This window comes from Enhydra lutris, unplaced genomic scaffold, assembly GCF_002288905.1.
Source record: "Enhydra lutris kenyoni isolate GAN:26980312 unplaced genomic scaffold, ASM228890v2 scaffoldscaffold17, whole genome shotgun sequence".
Classification (NCBI taxonomy): domain Eukaryota; kingdom Metazoa; phylum Chordata; class Mammalia; order Carnivora; family Mustelidae; genus Enhydra; species Enhydra lutris.
This window is the reverse complement of record NW_019154101.1, coordinates 46,734,193-46,755,397: the sequence shown is the minus strand read 5'-3', so window position 1 is coordinate 46,755,397 and position 21,205 is coordinate 46,734,193. Positions and strand designations below refer to the sequence as shown.

The 21,205-nt window shown below is 38.4% G+C and overlaps 1 protein-coding gene across 2 annotated transcripts in view; it reads right to left on the bottom strand.

Moving 5' to 3' along the window:
• The window catches only part of LOC111147848 (branched chain keto acid dehydrogenase E1 subunit beta), a 235,381-nt gene that overhangs the window by 180,719 nt on the left and 33,457 nt on the right, over window positions 1–21,205 (bottom strand). For both annotated transcript variants that reach the window (XM_022504098.1, XM_022504099.1), the window contains exons 4-6: window positions 8,385–8,518; window positions 7,776–7,931; window positions 5,351–5,459 (exon numbers count right to left, since the gene is read on the bottom strand). In XM_022504098.1, coding sequence (XP_022359806.1) covers window positions 5,351–5,459; window positions 7,776–7,931; window positions 8,385–8,518 — 399 coding nt within the window. The remainder of the gene's footprint in view (window positions 1–5,350; window positions 5,460–7,775; window positions 7,932–8,384; window positions 8,519–21,205) is intronic.

Here is a 21,205-nt window from a genome sequence, read left to right as displayed (position 1 = left end):
AGTGCAGCTCTGTCTCCACATATAAAATCCCAGAAAAATCAGAATAGCTGGACTTGAGCCTCATATCTATCACTGGAGACCATGGCAGCCCCTTTAGAACCATAAAGAGTGGGGTAAGAGCAGTGGCCATGGGAAGACTAGGTCCTAGCAGGAAAACAAGGGATGAATAGATGGTTTTAAAAAAAAAAAAAAAAAAAAAAAAAAAAAGCTAAATGAGAAAGAGGTGTGAGCTAAAGCCTCTACAATTAAATCAGTCTCAAAAGCATTTAGTGACATAAAAAATGTAGATAAAATTTCACATTACAGGAAATTCTTTGAGTTAGGAAGTTTACTTTTATAGATGTCAAATATTTTAGCTTCCTAAGGAATTCTTTATCTGGTATCCTATAAATACTTTATTTCAGGAATTATGTATAGAACATGACTCAAAATTTGGGGAAATAACAGCTTACCTCAATGATGAGGAAAAAGCAAGTAACAGATGATGCTTTCCTGAAATTTCCTATCCACCTAGTTGCAATGGTGCAGTGGCAAAATATGCCAGGGAATTACTCCTCAACAAAATTCTATTAATGAACATTATTAGAAAATGCCCTCTTCTATTCCCCAGGTATATTTAGGCCTTCTCGTCCCCCCTTCCTATTCAACATCTCTCTCATACTTTGCTTCTCCTTATTTCTCTAGATTACATTCCGCTGACTTCTTTGGCCTTATCGTTCAGCTAATTCTCCCTTGGTTTATAATTTCTGGTTAAACCAAGGTTTTTTTCTTTATTTTTCTTTTTTCTTTTTCTGTGCCAGTTCAGTATACATCTACAATAAATACACACACAGATACCAAACATTCATTTTAGGGTATCTAATCTACCATTCTATTATTGTCAGACAAAGAACTTTTATTCTATCCTTACTCAAAACCTCCCTCTTCTTTTCCCTCCTGAAATTTATTTAGACACCAAGCATTTCATATAATCTAAGAAATGTCTAGCCCATCCTCCTCTACTAATTCAGGCCCTCGTCATTTCTGAGACAAGCTGTTAAAACCTCCCAGCTCCATCTAATGACTAGTCCTTTCCTCACACTAAGGTTTATAGGTAGTAAGAGCCAGACATCAGTTATAGACATCCGTTGGATTCCAATCCATCCCAAAAGGTTCTAACTTGTCCCGGTTCTCCCCTACTTCATGTCCATCTTCTCTGCCTGACAGTCAACCCAACAGATTTCAGCAGACAGCACCAAACACAGAAGCAACAATTTTCATAGACTGTTCAGCTTCTATAATTATATACATTATAGCTATATATTCTTCACTAGATCTTGTGTTTTGCATCTCTGTTCAAACCTTGACTGACAGGGCAGTATCTAGAGATCTGCTCATTCCTTCCAAGAGCTGCAGTATAATCCACCAGATGGATGTCAGCTTATTCAAGCAACCCCAAGTCCCCTAGTAATGGACAAATGGGTTATTTCTAGTCCTTGCTCTTATAGTGCTGCAGTGAACATTGATATTTTTTCAGACTTTTATAAATGTATCTCTGAAATAAATTCTTAGAGATAGACTATGGGTCCAAGGTAATAATCATTACTGCTATCAGTTCTCTTCCCTCCTTAAAATCTACAACTTCTTCTGGGAACCATTCAAGCAACCATGGCAGATACTGGTAGTTGTTAATATCCATCTCCCATCATCGTATAATAAAATTTTTAGTTGGGCACTAAGCTAAAGACAACTTTTCTCAGCCTCCCTTGTGACTGCTGTGGCACCATGATGAAGTCCTGACCAACAGACTATGCACAGATTTAATATGTATAATTTCCAAATCATTCTTTAAGAGGAGGAGAATTGTCTTCCCCTCCCCTTATTTCCCCCCTTCCTTGTGGCTGATATGTTTCTTTGATGTTGGGAGCAGAGCAGCCATCTGGGACCAGAAGCCGGAAAGTCACAAAGACAAACAGAGAAACCAGACAGAAGGATTCCGGTATCCTGATATTTATGTGAGAGAGAAACAAATTTCCATCTTACTTAAGGCCTTACCTTACTTACTTAAGGCCTTATTGTTAGCCTAAATAATATATCTAACTTTTGTAGAATCATCTACTTCATGAATATATCTATGTTTAAGAGGTCATTCCATAAATAAAATATAAGGGCTCACATACATGATTTTATAAACATTGCATTACACTCATAAGTTACTTTTACTTATATAAGACTATGTTCCGTTTAATTAAGATTACTTAGTAATTAACATAAATGGGCTATAACGTAATGAATACAACCTCCAATTATTTTTGCGAAGGATTGCCAGCCTGGTATTTAAAATACATGCATGAACCTTCCCAGTATGAATTCCTTTAAACAACTCTAAATGTAAAGATTCATATATTTGGTCTATGCTATTTTATCTATTCCCAAATGTATGCTGAAAATTCAAAAAGAATGTAGGAATAATACTCAACCTCTTAAATTTTTATTTATGGATACTAAAAGTCTTCCCATTGTCACCACTTCTAAGTGGCCTCTGCGATAAATCTAAAGTATCTTCTTTCATTGCATTATCTAATTCTGTTAATACAGAAATGTCTTCTACAAAGCAACTCAAGTTACTGAATCAAAAATGCTACATTCTTTTTTATATCATTCTGAACAACCGGAAGTTTGGCGTTTCCTCCAGCAGCATGAGGCAGACCTGAGAGATGAACAAAGATGGAGAGAGCCACTGCATGGAGGCCAATGAAAAATCAGTGGCAGAACAGGCAGAGCTCCCCCGCTCCCCTCCCCTCCAATAAAAGCAGCAGCCAAAATATGGTCAACTGTAAGACACCAATTTGAACCAGAAGCCAAGTCTAAGAAAACCATGGGATAAGAGCATCCTGAATTCTATATAAGAGCCAAGAATAAAATAAGATAAATGGAGATGGACAGCATCAGTTACTGCTTCAGAACTGATACGAAGCATTGGTTCTCAAAATTTAGTTGGAGTCAGAGTCACTGGGAGGGCCACTAAGAGACAGCCGAGCCTCACTCGGGAGGTTCTAAATCAGCAGGTCATGAATCGAGGCCTGACAATGTGCATTTCTAATAAGCTCCCAGGAGGCTTAGGCTGCTGGTGCAGGGATCAACTCTAGAGAACATGGATGGATATGAAGGTTTTGGTGGCTACCTCTTTTCTCCTTAGACTACTTGCTTCTGCAGAGAAACTCTCCAGCTGTGAAAGAACCTGTTTTACTCTTTACTGACCCCCCGGATCTAAGGAAAGATTCAGACTTAAAGTCCTTGAAATAGCACATAATCACTGGGAAACTTCTCAAAAACTTTTTTTTTTTTAAAGATTTTATTTATTTATTTGACAGAAAGAGATCACAAGTAGGCAGAGAGGCAGGCAGAGAGAGAGGAAGGGAAGCAGGCTCCCTGCTGAGCAGAGAGCCCGATGCGGGGCTGGATCCCAGGACCCTGGGATCATGACCTGAGCCGAAAGCAGAGGCTTTAACCCACTGAGCCACCCAGGCACCCCTTCTGAAAAACTTTTGAGCCCCATTCCTCATCAGTGTTTTTCATAATCTCTCTCCCAATGCCAAGGCTACAACAAATTTCTCAAGCTCTTAGCTGAATTCTGTAAAGTTATACATTTCCCTTTCCAATCCTGCTTTCAAAATTTGCAGCCAAATGAATATTACTTTCCTAAGTTTCTATTTCACTCTCCATTTATTAAATATGTACTTTAAAAAGTCTGCATTAGTTAATAAGCTAGCACAGTTATAAAAAATTTTAAAAAAATAAAATTAAAAAAATAAGCTAGCACAGTTGGTAGGACTTATAAATATAATACCCATAAGGGATCTAAAGTAATTAGCAATCAAATAGCTACTCAGTGTACACCATCTGTGTATTCTTATTCACCTCAAGACTTTAAATTCTTATGTTACTTTTAATTCCATAATGACATATACATCACAACAGAGTTCCTAAAAAATGTAAAGATTCCATTTAAAATATGTTTAACTCTAAGAGCACTGAGACTCTGAAAAATTTCCAATGAAAGTACAAAATGGCATAACTCCTTTGAAAAACTCTTCAGTAGATTCTTACCAAATTAAATCAACATCTACCCTATGAAACACCAATCCCAATTCCTGGATATTTATTATTCAAAAGAAAAGAAAGAGTATGTTCACAAAGCACCTGATCAAGAATGTCCCTAGCAACCTTCTACAAAATATGCAAAAACTGAAAACAGTGATGGACATTTGTTCATTAATAGGAGAACAGATAAATCGTGATTAAATTCATACAGTGGAAATACTACTCAGCAAATGAAAAAGGCATAAATTGCTGCTAACAAGCAACAAGGTGAATGAATCTCAAAACATGAGGTTGAGAAAGGAGGCAAACACAAGAGGATACACATGGTGTGATTCATTTCTACAAAGCCCTAACACATGTGCAACTAATCTACGGGGACAGAATCAGAAAGTGGCTAAGTTTGGGTTAGAGAAAATGGGCTGGCAGAGAAGAGACAGGAGGAGCTTCCTGCAGTGAGGAGATTGTTCTAGATTTTGTTTTTCACAGTCTTTACCTTGATGTGTAAGACTGTAAAAAAAAAAAAAAAAAAAAAAAGCTATCAAACTGAACACTGAATATCTGTGCCCTTTATTGTAAGTCCCATCACAACAGAAAATGATAAAGCTAACGACTTGAGAAAAAGAATGATTTACAAAAGCAATGTTCTTTATATCCAAAATAAAATATAGTTAGATAGAATAGCTTGATATTTAAAATTTCCAAATTTAAAAATCTTTAAAAAAAATTTTCCATTATAGGTGATAAAGAAGCAGTCACAGATGAATGGTTACAGAATTATGACTTCATGCTTAAGGTAGGGTGACTGAACATCTCAATTTGCCTTAGACAGTCATTCCAGTGTTGACCTGAAACCACAGCATTGTCAGTGCCCCCTTTGCTATCAAAGGTATCTTGATTTGGAGAAAGACCTATAGCTAGAAGGAAATTTGATATTATTTGGTACAATGCACTCATTCACTTTTCCGTTCCACCTACACTTACTAAGCATCTACTATGTAGCTAAACATAGCCTCTATGTTCTTGCTACCATTCCACATTGCTCCTTTGTTTCCACAATTAGAACCTAAAACAGAAGGATGGATTTTTGCCTAAAGTTAGCATAAAATAGTGAAAGACAAACTAAATACAGAAGAAAGCAATGAGAATTTTCTATAAGCAAGGAAAATATAAATCAAACTCACAAAACAAAAAGGTTAAAATTTTTTTGAGCTGTGCAAAACAAAATGCATAAAGATATTCACAAATATAAAATAAAGGAAATCTTTACCTGCTGCCCTGTAAAGTACTTTAGGTTCAAAAAATATACAAGGATTTTTATCCTCTATGCATGACAAAAGAAGTCCTTTGGCCTGGAAAGGGCTTCTGGGTACAACCACCTGCAAAAACAGATTTTTTTTTTAAAGACCATTTTGATACAAAATGTAGTCCAGTAAACTCACTTATAAGAAGGGGAGATATTTCAGTAACTAATTATTACTAATTGCAGAGCTCTTGCATTTTTAGCCTAATTACCATTATAAATGTTACATATTGTCCCATCCCCCAAAAATTCCATTGTTGAACAAGTATTTATCAGATGCCAATCACAGTCTAGTAGCTAAGATACTGTTCTCTTAAAAAGCTAAGCTTCCATACATATATTAAAAGGAAACTGCAAGAAGCAAAGTTGTCAATATCTTCTATATTCACCTATAAAAAAAAAATTTTCCACTTATACCCTACTGCTACTTTCAAAGGGCATGTAACTCTTCTCCAATTTTGATACCAAAATTTCCTCCTTTCCCATGAAACACAGGGTCTTCATTTCCTAAGTGGAAAATAATTCACTGAACTTTATGATCTGGGCACTGTAATGTCCAATTATCGCAACACTGAAAGGAAAGTGTGGATACTGCCCACTTCCAGCTGAGATGAAAGGGCTCCAGAACCTTCTCGAGAAGGCCTTTGACAAGGAGGAGGATGATCACAAAAGATGGCACATGTGTTAATTGGGCCAAGCACTCTATGTGGATACTATTCTTCCTAGCAACCCATACTATTATTATTTTCCCCAATTTAGAAAGAGAACCAAGGGATTAAAAAAGAGATCAAATAATTTGCCCAAAGTTACACTGTTTGACCACGGTTTCTCTCACAGTTCTGACACCAGACCCTAAGCTCTTACTATACCATTTTGCCAAAAATCACAACTTATGTCTAGTTTTTAACAACTGTTAAATAATTATGTAAATATCAGTGAATACCAGTGTTACATGGGAAGGGTTATTCAAATAAATTCAAATAAATCTGAATTTACCTTAAAGACTCAAATGAGATTCCTTGAAACAAACTACATTTGGCTTTCCAAATCAATTTTACACCATTTTTAAACTGAAGGATTATTTTTTTAAAATAACACAAATCTCACTCTTTTCTGTAAAAAAGACTTCTGAACACGTTGCTTACCATAATACACAATGTCTTTAGGTTCCTACTTTAGTTTCTCTTCATCTGCTTTCCTCATGTATTTCTAGCATTTTGTACTATTTCCATTTGGGATTAAAAAGAGGGAAAGGGACAAGTGAAGAAAAGGGATTGTGAGGGGACAAAAATCTCTTCTTAAAAGTGCTGGGTAAGATCATAAACTTTAAATGTCAGTGTTCAGCTCAGGCACAAAAATAAGTGTGTTTAGGGATGCCTGGGTGGCTCAGATGGTTAAGCATCTGACTTCTGCTCAGGTCATGATCCCAGGTTCCTAGGATCGAGTCCTGCATTGGGCTCCCAACTCAGAAGAGAGCCTGCTTTTCCCTCTCCCTCTGCTGCTCTCCCGGCTTATGCTCACTTGCTCTGTGAAATAAATTTTAAAAATCTTTAAAAAAATAATAATAAATAAAGTAAGTGGTGCTTCAAATGTGGCTTCTGTCCCTACCTACCGCTTCCAGCTTATGTTGAAAAATTATGCAACCTCCACTCAATTAAAAAAAAATTGTGACTTTATAAAAATAAAACAGACACATGTTTACAGCCAATTCATGTTCTCAAACACACATACAGCCCTGGGTGGACCTAGGAGTTTCTATCACGATGCCCTGGAAGGGTCTTTAGCAAATAGAAATGGAAAAGATAATGTAAAAAGTTAAAACATAAAATATGCCCAAATGTCACTTTTTTTTTAAATCAAAATACCTAAACTATTGTGGAAGACTTAAGATTATTACAGACAGCTTTAAAAGAGAGATGCTTCAAAATTATTTGATGGAATATTACCTTACCCAGAAAACACATCTGGATAACAGAGGCTTCTCTTAAACTGAAGCAAAAGTCCTATCCCTCTGACTTTGAGGTAAATATGTACTAAACCGTGTATCTATTAAAATTTACCCAGAATCGGTTAAGTGAGAAAGCCCCATTAGAAAGAAACAGAGCTTTGAAAGAGGGGGAAGTTAAACCAACTATGTTCTCCATCTCATCATTTACAGTCGGTGAAATTAATGTCAGGGTTAAACCAGTGCTACTTCAACAAGAATATTCTATAAACCTGGGAACTGGAGAGCTGATCTAAAATAAATACTTCCTTTCTAAAAAAAGCAATTAAGTTCACACAAATTCCACAAATCCTGTTTGCCTTCCTCTAGATAAGCATATTAGTTCACAGAACGAACCAGAATGGAAATATCCAACAGAGATCAAACAAAGTGTATAAATGAGGATACCTTGATTCCTGGGCAGTGAGCAAAAAAAGCTTCAGGACTCTGAGAATGATAAAGAGCCCCATGGCCAACACAGCCCCAAGGGGCCCGGATGGTGAGGCTTCCACAATTAAAAAGATCCCCAGAACGATAGCGATACTTGGCAGCTTCATTAACAATCTAGGTGGGGGGTGGGGAGAGAAAAAGGACAGGTCACAAGGAGTCTTTTATTGTCATCCCTTTCCTTAACCATTTTATTAGATGTTTAAATATATGCCCATAACAAAATAACTCATAATGCATTAGCTCAAAGATGACCAAAAAATCCCCAAGATCAGAGGTGGGAGAGTGGAGGCAAAACTCCAACACTTCATGGATGTAATCTAAGACATGTTTAATCATAGGGCCACCTGGGTGGCCTAGTCAGTTAAACATCTGCCTTTGGCTCAGGCCATGATCTCAGGGTCCTGGGATCGAGCCCTATGGGGGGCTCCCTCTGCTCAGCAGGGAGTCTGCTTCTCCCTGTCCCTCTGCCCCTTCCCTTGCTTGTGTTCTCACTCTCTCTCACTCTCTAATAAATAAACAAAAATCTTAAAAAAAATGTTCAATTACAGTAAAATGAAACCTTCTTACCTGATCAAAAGCAGGGAAAATATAATCTGCAAACTGAATTTCCGCAATGGCAGTAGCCCCAGTGACTGCGATCCCAATTCCAAACCCAACAATTCCTTGTTCACACAACGGTGTGTTGAAAACTCTATCTTTTCCTAAAAGAAGAAAAATTAGTCTTAATATGACAAATGGGAGTGATACAATACACAGCACGACCAATAATTCAGAGAGTTAATGGTGACGGAGCATAGAAAAGGTGAAGGAAATAGAAGATAACTAGCATGAGGGCTGGTTTAAATGCAAACATAATTATTATATTAACTGTAAGTAATCTTAGCGTTTCAACTGAAAGAAAGGTTGTCACTCTGGGATAAAAGAAAGCAAACTGCAACTACTTAAAAGAAAACACTGAGACAATAAAGATAACTGAAGAATCCTAAGTAAAAAAGAAAGAAAACAAACAATGAAAACCCTAAGCAAAACAAGGTGTGTCACCACAGGATCAGTGGACAAAGTAAACTTTAGGGGAAAAGGCATTACCAGAGATAAAGCGGGAAAATTCATCATTTTGAAAGGTTCAAGTCAGGAGGAGGACATAGTTCTAAATTTACACTCACGGAACAACATTGGCTCCAAATAAATAAGAAAAATTAACAGAATTAAAAGGAAAAAGTGGATAGATTCCCAATATGGAGGGAGATATTAATACACCAATCTCAGTAAGTGACAGAAAAAGCATACCAAAATAAAAAGTCACGACAAGAGAAGATTGGAATATGATTAGCAAATACAACCTAACTGACATGAGCAGGACAATAGCCAAGAATACAAACCCTTTACAAGGAAGCAGAAGCAGACATTCACTGACCACAGACTGGGCTAAACATCCAATCTCAACAAATTTTGAACTATTAAAATCATAACAGGGTGTATTCCCTCACTACAACTGAACTAAGCTAGAAGTCAGTAACAGAGAGTTAGAAAACCTAAGTTAGAAAAAAATTTTAAATATGTCTAAGGATCCACGGCTCAAAAGAAATTATAAGGAAATTATAAATATTTTGAACTGAATGACAATGAAAATTATGTATCAGTTTGTTAAGGTTACAAATTTAGTAAGGAGTCCAATAGCTCTTTTCAGACTAACCCGCCCACACGTATTATCAACTCTGGACACAATGTAACAAATAAGTGACTTAAAGGCATTGGAGAGCCAAAAAGCAGCCTAAACCAAAGGGGCCTTGACCCCTGAAAGAAAGGAAGGGCAGTAGATAAGTATAACATTTATAAGTCCTGGCCCCTGAGGGGACTCTGCATTCTCTGTAACAAGAGACTGCTAGGATTCAGAAAAGACAGACTCTGTCTTTATTAGCTCAGAGCTATGAGAGAATAAAAGGGGTTCAGGGCTGCCAGTGGCTAGACATTGAGGGACCAAGCCCCTAAAAGAACACCACATGGGGGTACCCCAAAGTCCATGTGTAAACTCCATCCAAATCTTTGGCTGACCTCTATGGCTGCAGGAGACGTGAAAAACCCAGCAGATAACAGCTGGAAGCCCAAAGAGCTGAGCAGAGATTTCAGCTCTACCTACTAAGAAAAATACAGAATTTCAAGTTTGAGACTCTTCACATTAAAAGAGCTTGATAAACACTTCAGGCTTCGCATTGAAAACACAAGGTACATGTTACTAGTGTTCAATTCTCACTTGAAATTTCACCACCTGTCCACCAATACCAGCATTTCCTGAAAAATCCTAAGTTCAGGGAACTGGGTAGACACAAATAATGACCACAGTCTGGCCAGGTGACCAGAAGTCTGTGGACAGATCAGGGATTCATATTTCAGTCCCAAAATTGAGGGACACCAGTTCTTCTTGTTGCACAAAATTCACTCTCAGCTCAATCATTCCTTTTGAATACACACCACAAATAGGGCAGGTGCTGGGAAATGCCAGCCAGACACATCCTGTAGTCTGCACTCTCTAAGCAGCTGCAAAAACTTAAAAGCATGATTCATACTCATCAACATCTGTGACTATCTTCTGAGACTGTGACCTCTATCACTCATCAGTTCCCTATTTGACGGAGAACAGCTTGATAAGCTCTGAAAATCCAGGACTCCATTGAACTAAGAACAATTCCTTAGTCGTAAGGTTCCAGCCGCCTCCTGTGGAATCCATACCTCTGGAATGCCTGAGCCTCCCTAACTAGGTGAGCAGTGTTCTTATTTATTCCCTGCTACTTCAAGTTCCCTGGACTCGGGTATTTGTCATCTCAGGACGTAGATACAGCTTTTTTTTTTTTTCCTAAAGATTTTACCTATTCATTTGAGAGACAGTGAGAGAGAAAATACAGAGGGAGAGAGAGAAGCAGACTCCCCACCGAACAGAGGCCCCCATGTGGGGCTCGATCCCAGGACCCTGAGATCACCACCAGATCCAAAGGCAGATGGTCAACTGACTAAACCACCCAGGTGCCACTAAGTACAGCCTTTTTTGCTGCTAGAAGGTGGCAAAGTTGAGTTTCTCAAACTGTTACTCAAATGCCTGCTTGGTCTGAGGAAACAGCTTAATTTAACAACTCTCTCCATTACAAGCTGCAATGACATGAACTGTTTGTTAAAAATCTGTTTCTATCTTCTCCCAAAAAGGTAACGATGGAGGATAAGAACACACGTAACTTGTGCAAAAATGATGACTTCCTCCATGTTATAGTGAAATTAACCTGATACAAAGTTCGTACACAGAGTATCCCAATGGGTAAATTAACACATGCAGAGATTGCACCATGAGTCAAGACAGATCTGGTTTTCAGTGCTATCTCCACTAATTACTAAACTCCCTAAGGCTCAATTTACTATCTATAACAAAAGAATCATGATACTAACTAAAAAGAGTAAAATAATTAGAAACAGGAGATAGGGCTACTGTGATTTTTAAATAGGAAGGTCAGGAAGGTCCCACTGAGAGGTGACATATACAGAGAGAGTTGAAGGAAATGAGAAAGTGCACTGTGCATATATCTGAGGGAATAAATGTTCTGGGCAGAGAGATCAACAAGTGCAAAGGTCCTGGGGTACAGGCATTTCTTATTACATCAGAGGAAAGGCAGGAAGTCCCGAGTGCCTGGTATGGAGTAAGAGAAATACTGATAGGAGATAAAGCTGAAGAGTTGAAGAGTGTGGGATGGGGAGGTGACACAGATCAGATAGGACCTTGCAGGTCCCTGTCAGCTTTCTATTAACTAGGACAATGAGTGAGTCAACAATTAGGTGAGGGAGACAGGAAGCCATTGAGTAAAATCCTGCCATTCTCTCAACTACATTCCATCTCTCTAGCTGGTACTTGGTGAATAGCCTCTAACCAGGCAAGGGGGACATGGCAAGTCTGATTACAGGATACTACCATACCAGTAAGAGATGAGACACCTAACTGCAGAAAAGGTGTGAGACTCTGTGGATATAGTCTAAATATAGAGTCGAAGGGATTTGTTGATAAAATGGTTATGGAGCATGAGTCAGAGAAAAACACCAAGGATGACTCAAAGGCTTCTGGCCCACGCAAGCTGAAGGTCAGAGTTGCCCTTAACTAAAGAAAGGCAAACCATGAAGCATGCTGTGATGAAATACCACTTATGGAGAGGCTACATCTGAGATACCTTCAGATGTTAAGGTAAAGCTCATAAACAGACTGTTAAGATATAGAAATTGAAAGTCTTCATCATTAAGACAGCACTAAAAAACATGGGCCTGGGTGTGATTGCCAAGTAAGTGTATGTGAGTACATAGAGGAAAAATCCAATATTAAAAAGACAAGCAGTGAGAACTAATATAATCAGCAAAGTTGAAAAGAAAAAAAAAAAAAAAAAGCCAAGAGTTTGGAGGAAAAGTAGGAGAATGTGCTGGCCTAGAAGCCTCTTCTAAGAGGCCTAGATCAAGAGGGAGAGGGAAGACAGGAGATAATGAGTAATGATAATTATTGGGAGAAGTTTTGTTGTAAAGGGGAAAAAAGGAGGAACAACTGGCTGGACCAAACTATGGGTCAATAAAGGGAATTTTTCTGTAAGACCAATAAAAAAGCATATTTGCAGGCTTATAGAAATGATCAATAAAGAAAGGAAGAAATGATTGAGAAAATTAATGAAATGAAGAGACAGAAGAACAACCAAGACTATGGCTTTGATGGGGAGGAAGGGGTCTAGTGTGGAGAGGTTGACAGGAACCCTTGCATTCAGTCAGAGTGCGGGAGGAAGGCATGTGTGAGCACCGATGCGGATACAGGAGTGTGTGCAATGGCGAGGGCTTGTCAAAGTTCTCTCTTCACCGCATCTATCTTCTTGGCAAAACATGAAACTAGATTACTAGTAAAAAGTAAGGAGGGGTGCGCGGCAGTGTTGAGGAGAGAAAAGTATGAAATAGTCTTCTGGGGGTGCCTGGGTAGCTCAGTCAGCTAAGTGTCTGCCTTGGGCTCAGGTCACCATCTCAGGGCCCTGCGATCAAGCCCTGTGTCGGGCTCCCTGCTCAGTGGGGAGCCTGCTTCTCCCTCTTCCTCTGCCTGCTGCTTTGCCTACCTGTGCTCCTTCTCTCTCTCTCTCTCTCTCTCTCTCTGTCAAATCAATAAAATCTTAAAAGGGGGGGGGAGGCCGGGAAGGGGAAGGAAGGGGAGGAGAGGGGAGGGTCATCCAGGAAAATGGAGAAGTGAAAAGACCAGGATCTGGCAGCAGGATGGTAGGCAGCAAGAGTGGCCCCTGAAGATTACTAGTCTCAGACTAAAAGTGACATCAGTTGCAAGATGATGTTTTTCTCTGGTAACATTCTACTTAAGGTTGAGGGTTTAGGAAAGGGTGTTTGTTAAATTAGACAGCCACATGCAGAAGAATGAAACTGGACCACTTTCTTATACCATACACCAAAACAGACTCAAAATAGATGAAACATCTAAATGTGAGACAGGAATCCATCAAAACCCTTGAGGAGAACACAGGCAGCAACCTCTGTGACCTTGGCCACAGCAACTTCTTGCTAGACACATCTCCAAAGGCAAGGGAAACAAATGCAAAAATGAACTATTGGGACTTCATCAAGATAAAAGGCTTCTGCACAGCAAAGGAAACAGTCAATAAAACCAAAAGACAATGGACAGAATGGGAGAAGGTATTTGCAAATGTCCTATCAGATAAAGGCTAGTCTCCAAAATCTATAAAGAATTTATCAAACTCAAAACCCAAAGAACAAATAATCCAATCAAAAAATGCACAGAAGACACAAATAGACATTTCTTCAAAGAAGACATACAAATGGCCAAAAGACACAAGAAAAATGCCTCACATCCCTTGGCATCAGGGTAATACAAATCAAAACCCAGTGAGATACCACCTCACACCAGTCAGAATGGCTAAAATTAACAAGTCAGAAAACAACAAATATTGACGAGGATACGGAGAAAGGGGAACCCTCCTACCCTGTTGGTGGGAATGCAAGCTGGTGCAACCACTCTGGAAAACAGCATGGAGGTTCCTCAAAAAGTTGAAAATAGAGCTACCCAGCGACCCAGCAATCGCACTACTAGGTATTTATCCCAAAGATACAAATGTAGTGATCCAAAGGGACACCTGCACCGCAATGTTTATAGCAGCAATGTCCACCATAGCCAAACTAGGGAAAGTGCCTAGATGTCCATCAACACATGAATGGATACAGAGGATCACACACACACACACACACACACACACACACACTGGAATACTACTCAGCCATTTAAAAAAATGAAATCTTGCCATTTACAACAACATGGATGGAACGAGAGGCAAGTAAGCTAAGCAAAATAAGTCAATCAGAGAAAGACAATTATCATATGATCTCACTCATACGCACAATTTAAGAAACAAAACAGAAGATCATAGGGAAATGGAGGGAAAAATGAAACAAGACGAAATCAGAGAGGGAGACAAACCCATAAGAGACTCTTAAGCATAGGAAACAAACTGAGGGTTGATGGAGGGAAAAGGGGTAGAGAGATGGGGTGACTGAGTGATGGACATTAAGGAGGGCATGTGATAACATGAGCACTGGGTGTTATACAAAACTGATGAATCACTGACCTCTACCTCTGAAACCAATAATATGTTATATGTTAACTAACTGGATTTAAATTAAAAAATAAAAATAAAAGATTGAGGGTTTAGAGATGGGTTTAGCTGAGATTGGATTTTGCCAAGCAAGGAATGACATGGAATCTAAACTGGGTATAAAGGGAAGAAAGGTCATCAGGATAGTGAGATACAGTAACAGGGTGGTGGAACTCATGGCTTTTAAAAATCAATACGGCCCCCAAAAAAAAAAAAAAAAAATCAATATGGCCAAAAGGTTGCTGGATTGGAGGTACTAGAAGCAGTGAGCTGGGGAGGTTCAAGGTGGAAGTCAGAGCTGGGGATGCCTTAGATTAAGATCCTGGAAGGACCAGAGTTACTACTGATAATGACAACATCTGGGATAGGACGGTTAGAGTGAGGGGCTGAGGTAGGATGAAGGATAAGATCACTAGAGAGATCACTAAGAACACCATCCATGTGGATACTGACAGGAGTCCTGGAGAGGCAGACAGTGAACCACAGTGGAATGAAGAACGGTGGCCTGGTATGAATGGATGACAAGGAAGGACCATATTAGTGTTCAGGATTCATCAATTTACTGATTTATTGATAGTGCTTAATAAATGTTTATTTTTAAAGGAAAAATTAAATGATGGAAGCTAGGTTTCTTTTGATTCAGAAATCCAGTCTTTGTTTACTTTCTGAGGTGACTAAACTCAGCTTTTTTATATTTAGAAACAAATTTCTCAAATTCACTCCTATTAAGTAGCGTTATGTGATTATATAATAATCTCACACAGACCACATCCTTTAGGTCGGGTGGTTACATAGAACTGTAGCCCTGAAACACATGACCATTTAAAACATTCATCCAAATGATAAATAAAATCAAAGATCAGTCGTAATTCCTAACTTTCAAAGGCAGCTTGACTCTAATGACACCCTAGTTTCTGAAGCTCAAGGAAAGCTGGAAGGAGGCGGCAGCTTCATCAAAGCGCTGGAAATCAAACTCAATGAATGTTTAGGTAAGTGGTCAGGGGCTTCCATTTCATAAGAAAGAAAGGAAAAAAAAAAAAAAACCTATGTTTACCCTAAAATAGCTCTTCAATGCCCAACAAGATTTTCTGACTAAGTCAGAAAAAAGGAAATACTATCCAAATCACTTCTTTCTAAAGCTCAGACAATGGAGTAAAATTAACATTTCAGATAAATTTACTGCTATTGATGCTACAGGTATCTAGGAGAAAAGGCATCCATACAACATGCCATCTTCTTAAGTTTTGCTCCCTGTGCTTCAATTTTAAGCTATCTCTCTTTGTATAACTCCATGACCTCTTGAGTCCATGCAAATGTGTAGAATGCCAGATGTTTGGTTATTTAAATAACTGATCTGTTAGAATCTCATTTGCCGACAAAAATCAGGCATCAAGTCATACCATGACGTCCTTAATAATTCTCTTCTTTTGTAAAGGGAACACGATTACATCACTGGCAGCACACTGAGACAGGAAAGATACTGTCCACCACAGAATGCCAAATATCAAAAGAAAACCAGCAGCAAGCTGGCTTTTCTAGCCCGAGTCACAGATGGATATAACCAAGTCCACCAGTGAATCCAGTTCCCCATACAACATTTAAGCCACAACTAGCTCAGAAACAGTGAGAAGAGTGCAAAGAAACAAAACTTAGGAAAAAAGCAGCAAGCAGCCATAGGTTAAAGTGACAACATTACCTCCTGGTAGATCATGAAAGTCAGTGAGGACCTGCTTCTGTTCGGTGCCCAGACATATTTTGGAACCCATGACAAGTTTTAAACTAGCTTTCCTTGTGAACACAGTGGTCCTGCAGGTTATTAAATCTACCTTGGGTAAAATTAAATTTATTATTACCACAAAATTTCTGGAAAGGTAGCTTTAAAACTGCCCATCTCTAAGCAACACGTATACCCTTAGGACACAAATCTGAACAGCTCAGCATATCCTTCCAGAAAAGAGATCAGCTCCAACAGGGAAACACTTCAAGTCCCAGATTCCCTGACCAAAAGGATAAATAAGGACATGAAACATTCATGATTAATATTCATGAAGCTAAAAAATAAACCACAGGTAAGGCCATTGTAGATATAACTTTGATGGGGAGGGGGACAGATAATACATTACAGTATTTGTAGTCACAGGCCTTCTGCAATATGTTGTGATTTTACATTTTTTTTTTTAAAGATTTTATTTATTTATTTGACAGAGATCACAAGTAGGCAGAGGGGCAGGCAGAGAGAGAGGAGGAAGCAGGCTCCCTGCTGAGCAGAGAGCCCTATGCGGGGCTCGATCCCAGGACCCTGAGATCATGACCTGAGCTGAAGGCAGAGGCTTTAACCCACTGAGCCACCCAGGCGCCCCGTGATTTTACATTTTAAAGTTTGCTGATAAAGAATTTGATAAAGATGAAAGGCATTTGTTTTAGGATCAAGTAAAGCAAAAGTCAAAAGTTAATCCAGAAGAACACTTCTACCTCTTAAAATAAGTAGAAAAGTGAATATTCTACTCATTAGAAAGATATTTAGAGAATAAACGTGCAAACAAATCTTAAAAATAGAAATGCTAGGTAGAATGACTGTACAATTCACCTCCCAAACAGAAATGTCTGGGAATGTTAAGAATATTAAAAATAATTAACAGATGTTATTGATCTCAACAGGCCTAAACTGTGTAGTCCCAGGAAAACAGCTGTTCTGAATAAACTAAGACATATAGTCACTATTATTAGAATTAAATAATATTAACACCTAGATAAAAAGTAATAAGGGAACTATGAAGCCAAGTGTTCAGCTTAGCCGTAACTAATTTACCATATATTAGCATCCTAAATCAGGATATTCATGTTTCAGAGCTGGAAAATTAAGTGAATTGAATAAGCCATTCTACCATCAAGATAATGCTCACAGTTTACACCCTACAGTGGACACCGTGATGCCCTCAGCCCAGACCCCTGTGTGTGGAGAACCTGCTGCCCTGCTTGCTGAGAATGCTCTGGGCAAACAGACAACAGCAGTCAGCCCTTTCTAGGGACTATAATGAACTTTCAACTGTAATGAACTTGTAGCTTAAGGTCATGTGTGGTGGCCACTATCCAATGATTGATCAGTGTGAGGCTATAAAGGTCTGGTCATTTCAGTACAATTAGGGACAACCCAAAGGGTCAATATGACTCCAGAGATCCCAACACCTCCAGGGTTGGCCACAGTGGTCCTAGGATCTATATCACTTCTGGACATCTCCTTCTGCCCAATCCTGCTTTTACTTGAAAGTAGCATTCTATTTATGGCTCCAGAAGACTCCAGGTTCTAAGCTTTCCAGATTTAGGAAGTTTACCTATATCTACAATTACCTTAAAATATTCTCCAAATGTCTCTGGGCAACAATGGGTAGAAAGAGTTGCTTGTGAGGCTTGGAACAGATCCCACCTGTATTTCTCAGAAAACCCTTGGCATAGAAATCTGGGTCATTAATATGGATGAGAAGAAAGTTAAAGACAGAAGTCAACCAGGAGCAAATCCATGAGCTTAGTAAATCTTTACCAAATGAACAAATGGAGGGATGAAATACAAAAATTCCTGTTATCAAGAAGTCTAAAATTTTGGGTGCAGATTCAAAAATATCCACAGATCCAGCAATCAGTCCAAGGATTCAATGACTAGATTAAAATTAGTAAACTCCTTTCCTGAGAACACAGTTTGATTTATCTTTAAACACTCAATAGTAGGGGTGCCTGGCTGGCTCAGTGGATTAAAGCCTCTGCCTTCGGCTCAGGTCATGATCCCAGGGTCCTGGGATCGAGTCCCACATCGGGCTCTCTGCTCAGCAGGGAGCCTGCTTCCCTTCCTCTCTCTCTGCCTGCCTCTCTGCCTACTTGTGATCTCTGTCTGTCAAATAAATAAATAAAATCTTTAAACAATCAAAAGCATCTAGCACAATGTCATGAATTTAATAGTCCTTCAACAGCATTACCTGAATGAATAGACTTAAAAGACCCATCATCTTGGGTTGAAAAGGCATTTAAGTCTGTGGTAATCAGGATGTGGTCATGTCCCACAAGTACTCAAGGCATGTAGATATGACAGCAAGGCAAAAAGAAGTCTGGTCGAAATAGATATATACTAAGTAACATATACATGGAATTCTTTTTATATATCATAGAAAAATGTGACCACAAAGAGAAACTACAGACTCACACAAGCACAAAAATGAGAATTATGTTCCACTATCTCTAGTACCTAGTTCTTGGCACATAATAACATTTTAAAAATATGTGTTAAGTGAATGGCTGAATGAAAAAGTAATCAAAATAATATTAAAGTAAGAGGATACCTCAAGTCAGGGGAAATTATAAAATCAGATAGATCATAATATCTTAAAAATCCAACTATCCACACACAAAATTAATGGCTTATTTACCTCACAGCTATATTTTAGGTGGCCGTATCATAGAGAAAAGGAAAAGAGTTCAATTTAAGCAACTCATTGAGACTGACAGAGGGAAGAACATCTGGGTGAAGGTGAGCCATAGTGACTGCGATACAACAATGGCCAATACCATAGGCCAAGGCTTTTTAAACCAGTACTAGATGGACAACTTGGTTAAAAGAAAAATATTCTCTTATACTCCTTATGTCAACTTTAATCAGTATTATTATGTTATCTTAATACATACAAAATGAAACTTAGTATTTATTGCCCGATAACACAAAGCTAAAACAAATGTATAAATGCAAAAAATAACGACATAACCAATTCAACTGCGATTAACAGCAGAAACACGTGTAACAAACCATGGTTTCCTGCTAAAATGAGAGCACCAATGGAGCTATAGGCCTTTTTTTTTTTTTACTTTAATCATTCTAATGGATTTTCATTTAAATTCACCCTAAAAAATAGTATATATGACTTTATGGTTTTCTTTACTAGGTGAGGATAATCAGACTTACTAAATAAAACCTCCCAGAAGCATTCCTTGAATGATAATTCCAAATAATTGCTTCAAGATAAAGTTGGTACCACAACCCTATCAAAATCTGCAATAAATGTGTAGCTATTCAATTACTGCTGGAATCAGGTAAAGAAAGTTCTTCAGTGTGTAATCACTGGTAAATTTACTGCTAGTGAACTGTTGAAAGGTGCTACGTTACAAAATGGACTCTGACTCTAACTTAATTGTATTATCACTAAATCGCTGCTGTAACACAGGATATCCACATCCTTAGGGTAGCTTCATATACTTCAGACACCGAAGCAGTCACCCCTCACATAGCACAAACACAAAAACACAAACACCGATCTTATTACACGGTAACACTTGGTTATATGGCGGGTGTCTGGATGACCCAAAATCTGGGTTTTTCAAAAAGATTATCACCAATAATAAACCCCCCAAAATGTTAAATCTCACTGAAGATATGAAAACTCCCAGAATATCCACAGACACACAGAGTTAGCTAACAGCAATTAGAGAAACAATATCCTAGGAAAAGAACAATACCAAATAATCAACTCCACTGTTCCATTTTAGGGAAAAAAAATCTACTTGGAAATAAATTGAAAGATGTATTTTTGAAATCAATTACACAAGGAGACTGTGGCAATCGTTTAGAAACATTATTGGTAACCAAGAGTTTTGTGGGTTTTTTTTTATTTTTTTTTTAACTTTGCATGGTGAACTGGAAAGAAGTTACATGGGGTAAATTATCCTTCATTTAAACAAAGATTCTTTGGGGAACCTGGGTGGCTCAGTCAGTTAAGTGAAGTGTCTGCCTTTGGCTCAGGTCATGACCCTGGAGTGCCTGGAATGGAGCACCATGGCTTCCCCTCCGGCTCACTGGGGAGTCTTCCTCTGCCCCTCCCCCTGCTCATTCTCGCTCTCTCACTCTCTAGCTCTCTCTCTTTTTCTCGCTTTCAAATGAGTAAATAAAATCTTAAAGAAATAAATAAAATAAACAAAGATTCCTAAATTAAAGAAAATACATGGACACTACTATATTGTATCTATCAGGAGAAAATTCGTTATAAGAAATTTCACAAGGGATAAAAGTATATTTTTTAAATAAGAAAAGAAAAACTAGGTAGAGAATCCAGGAGATAATGTCATGACCATGTAAGTTATGGTTGGGTATCCAAGAAGAACAACAAATTACAGAATCACAAAACCCTATCTCTATCAAATACCCGCCCATCTGCCCCCCATTCTTCAAATGAGGAAACAGTCTTGATTTATGTGACTTGCCCAAGGACAACAGCCATTAACTGGCTGGTACTCTAAGGTTTGTGCCATTCTACTAGAGAGATTTATTTCCTAAACTGGCTCTACTACTCAACTCAAATGTTAACATATAGCAAATGAGACCGTAATTATCTGGCACAACAGCCACAGATGCAAAATAATTTTGAACATTTAATCTGAATGTAGTAAGTCTTTATGGGCAATTCCGAAAATTCCCTCAAATGTTTCTCCAAAAAGCTAAAGCAAGTAAGATAGTTGGGTTAAGCCTTCACATTACATGACCTAATGTCTAACAATGAAGTAAAAGAAAAAAATACCTCTAAAAGAAAATAGCAATTAAGAAATTAGCAAGAGAGGAAGTGAGTTGGGGGAAATCGGAGGGGAAGACAAACCATGAGACTGTGGACTCTGAGAAACAAACTGAAGGTTCTGGAGGGGAGGGGGTGGGGGTTGGGTGAGCCTGGTGGTGGGTATTATGGAGGG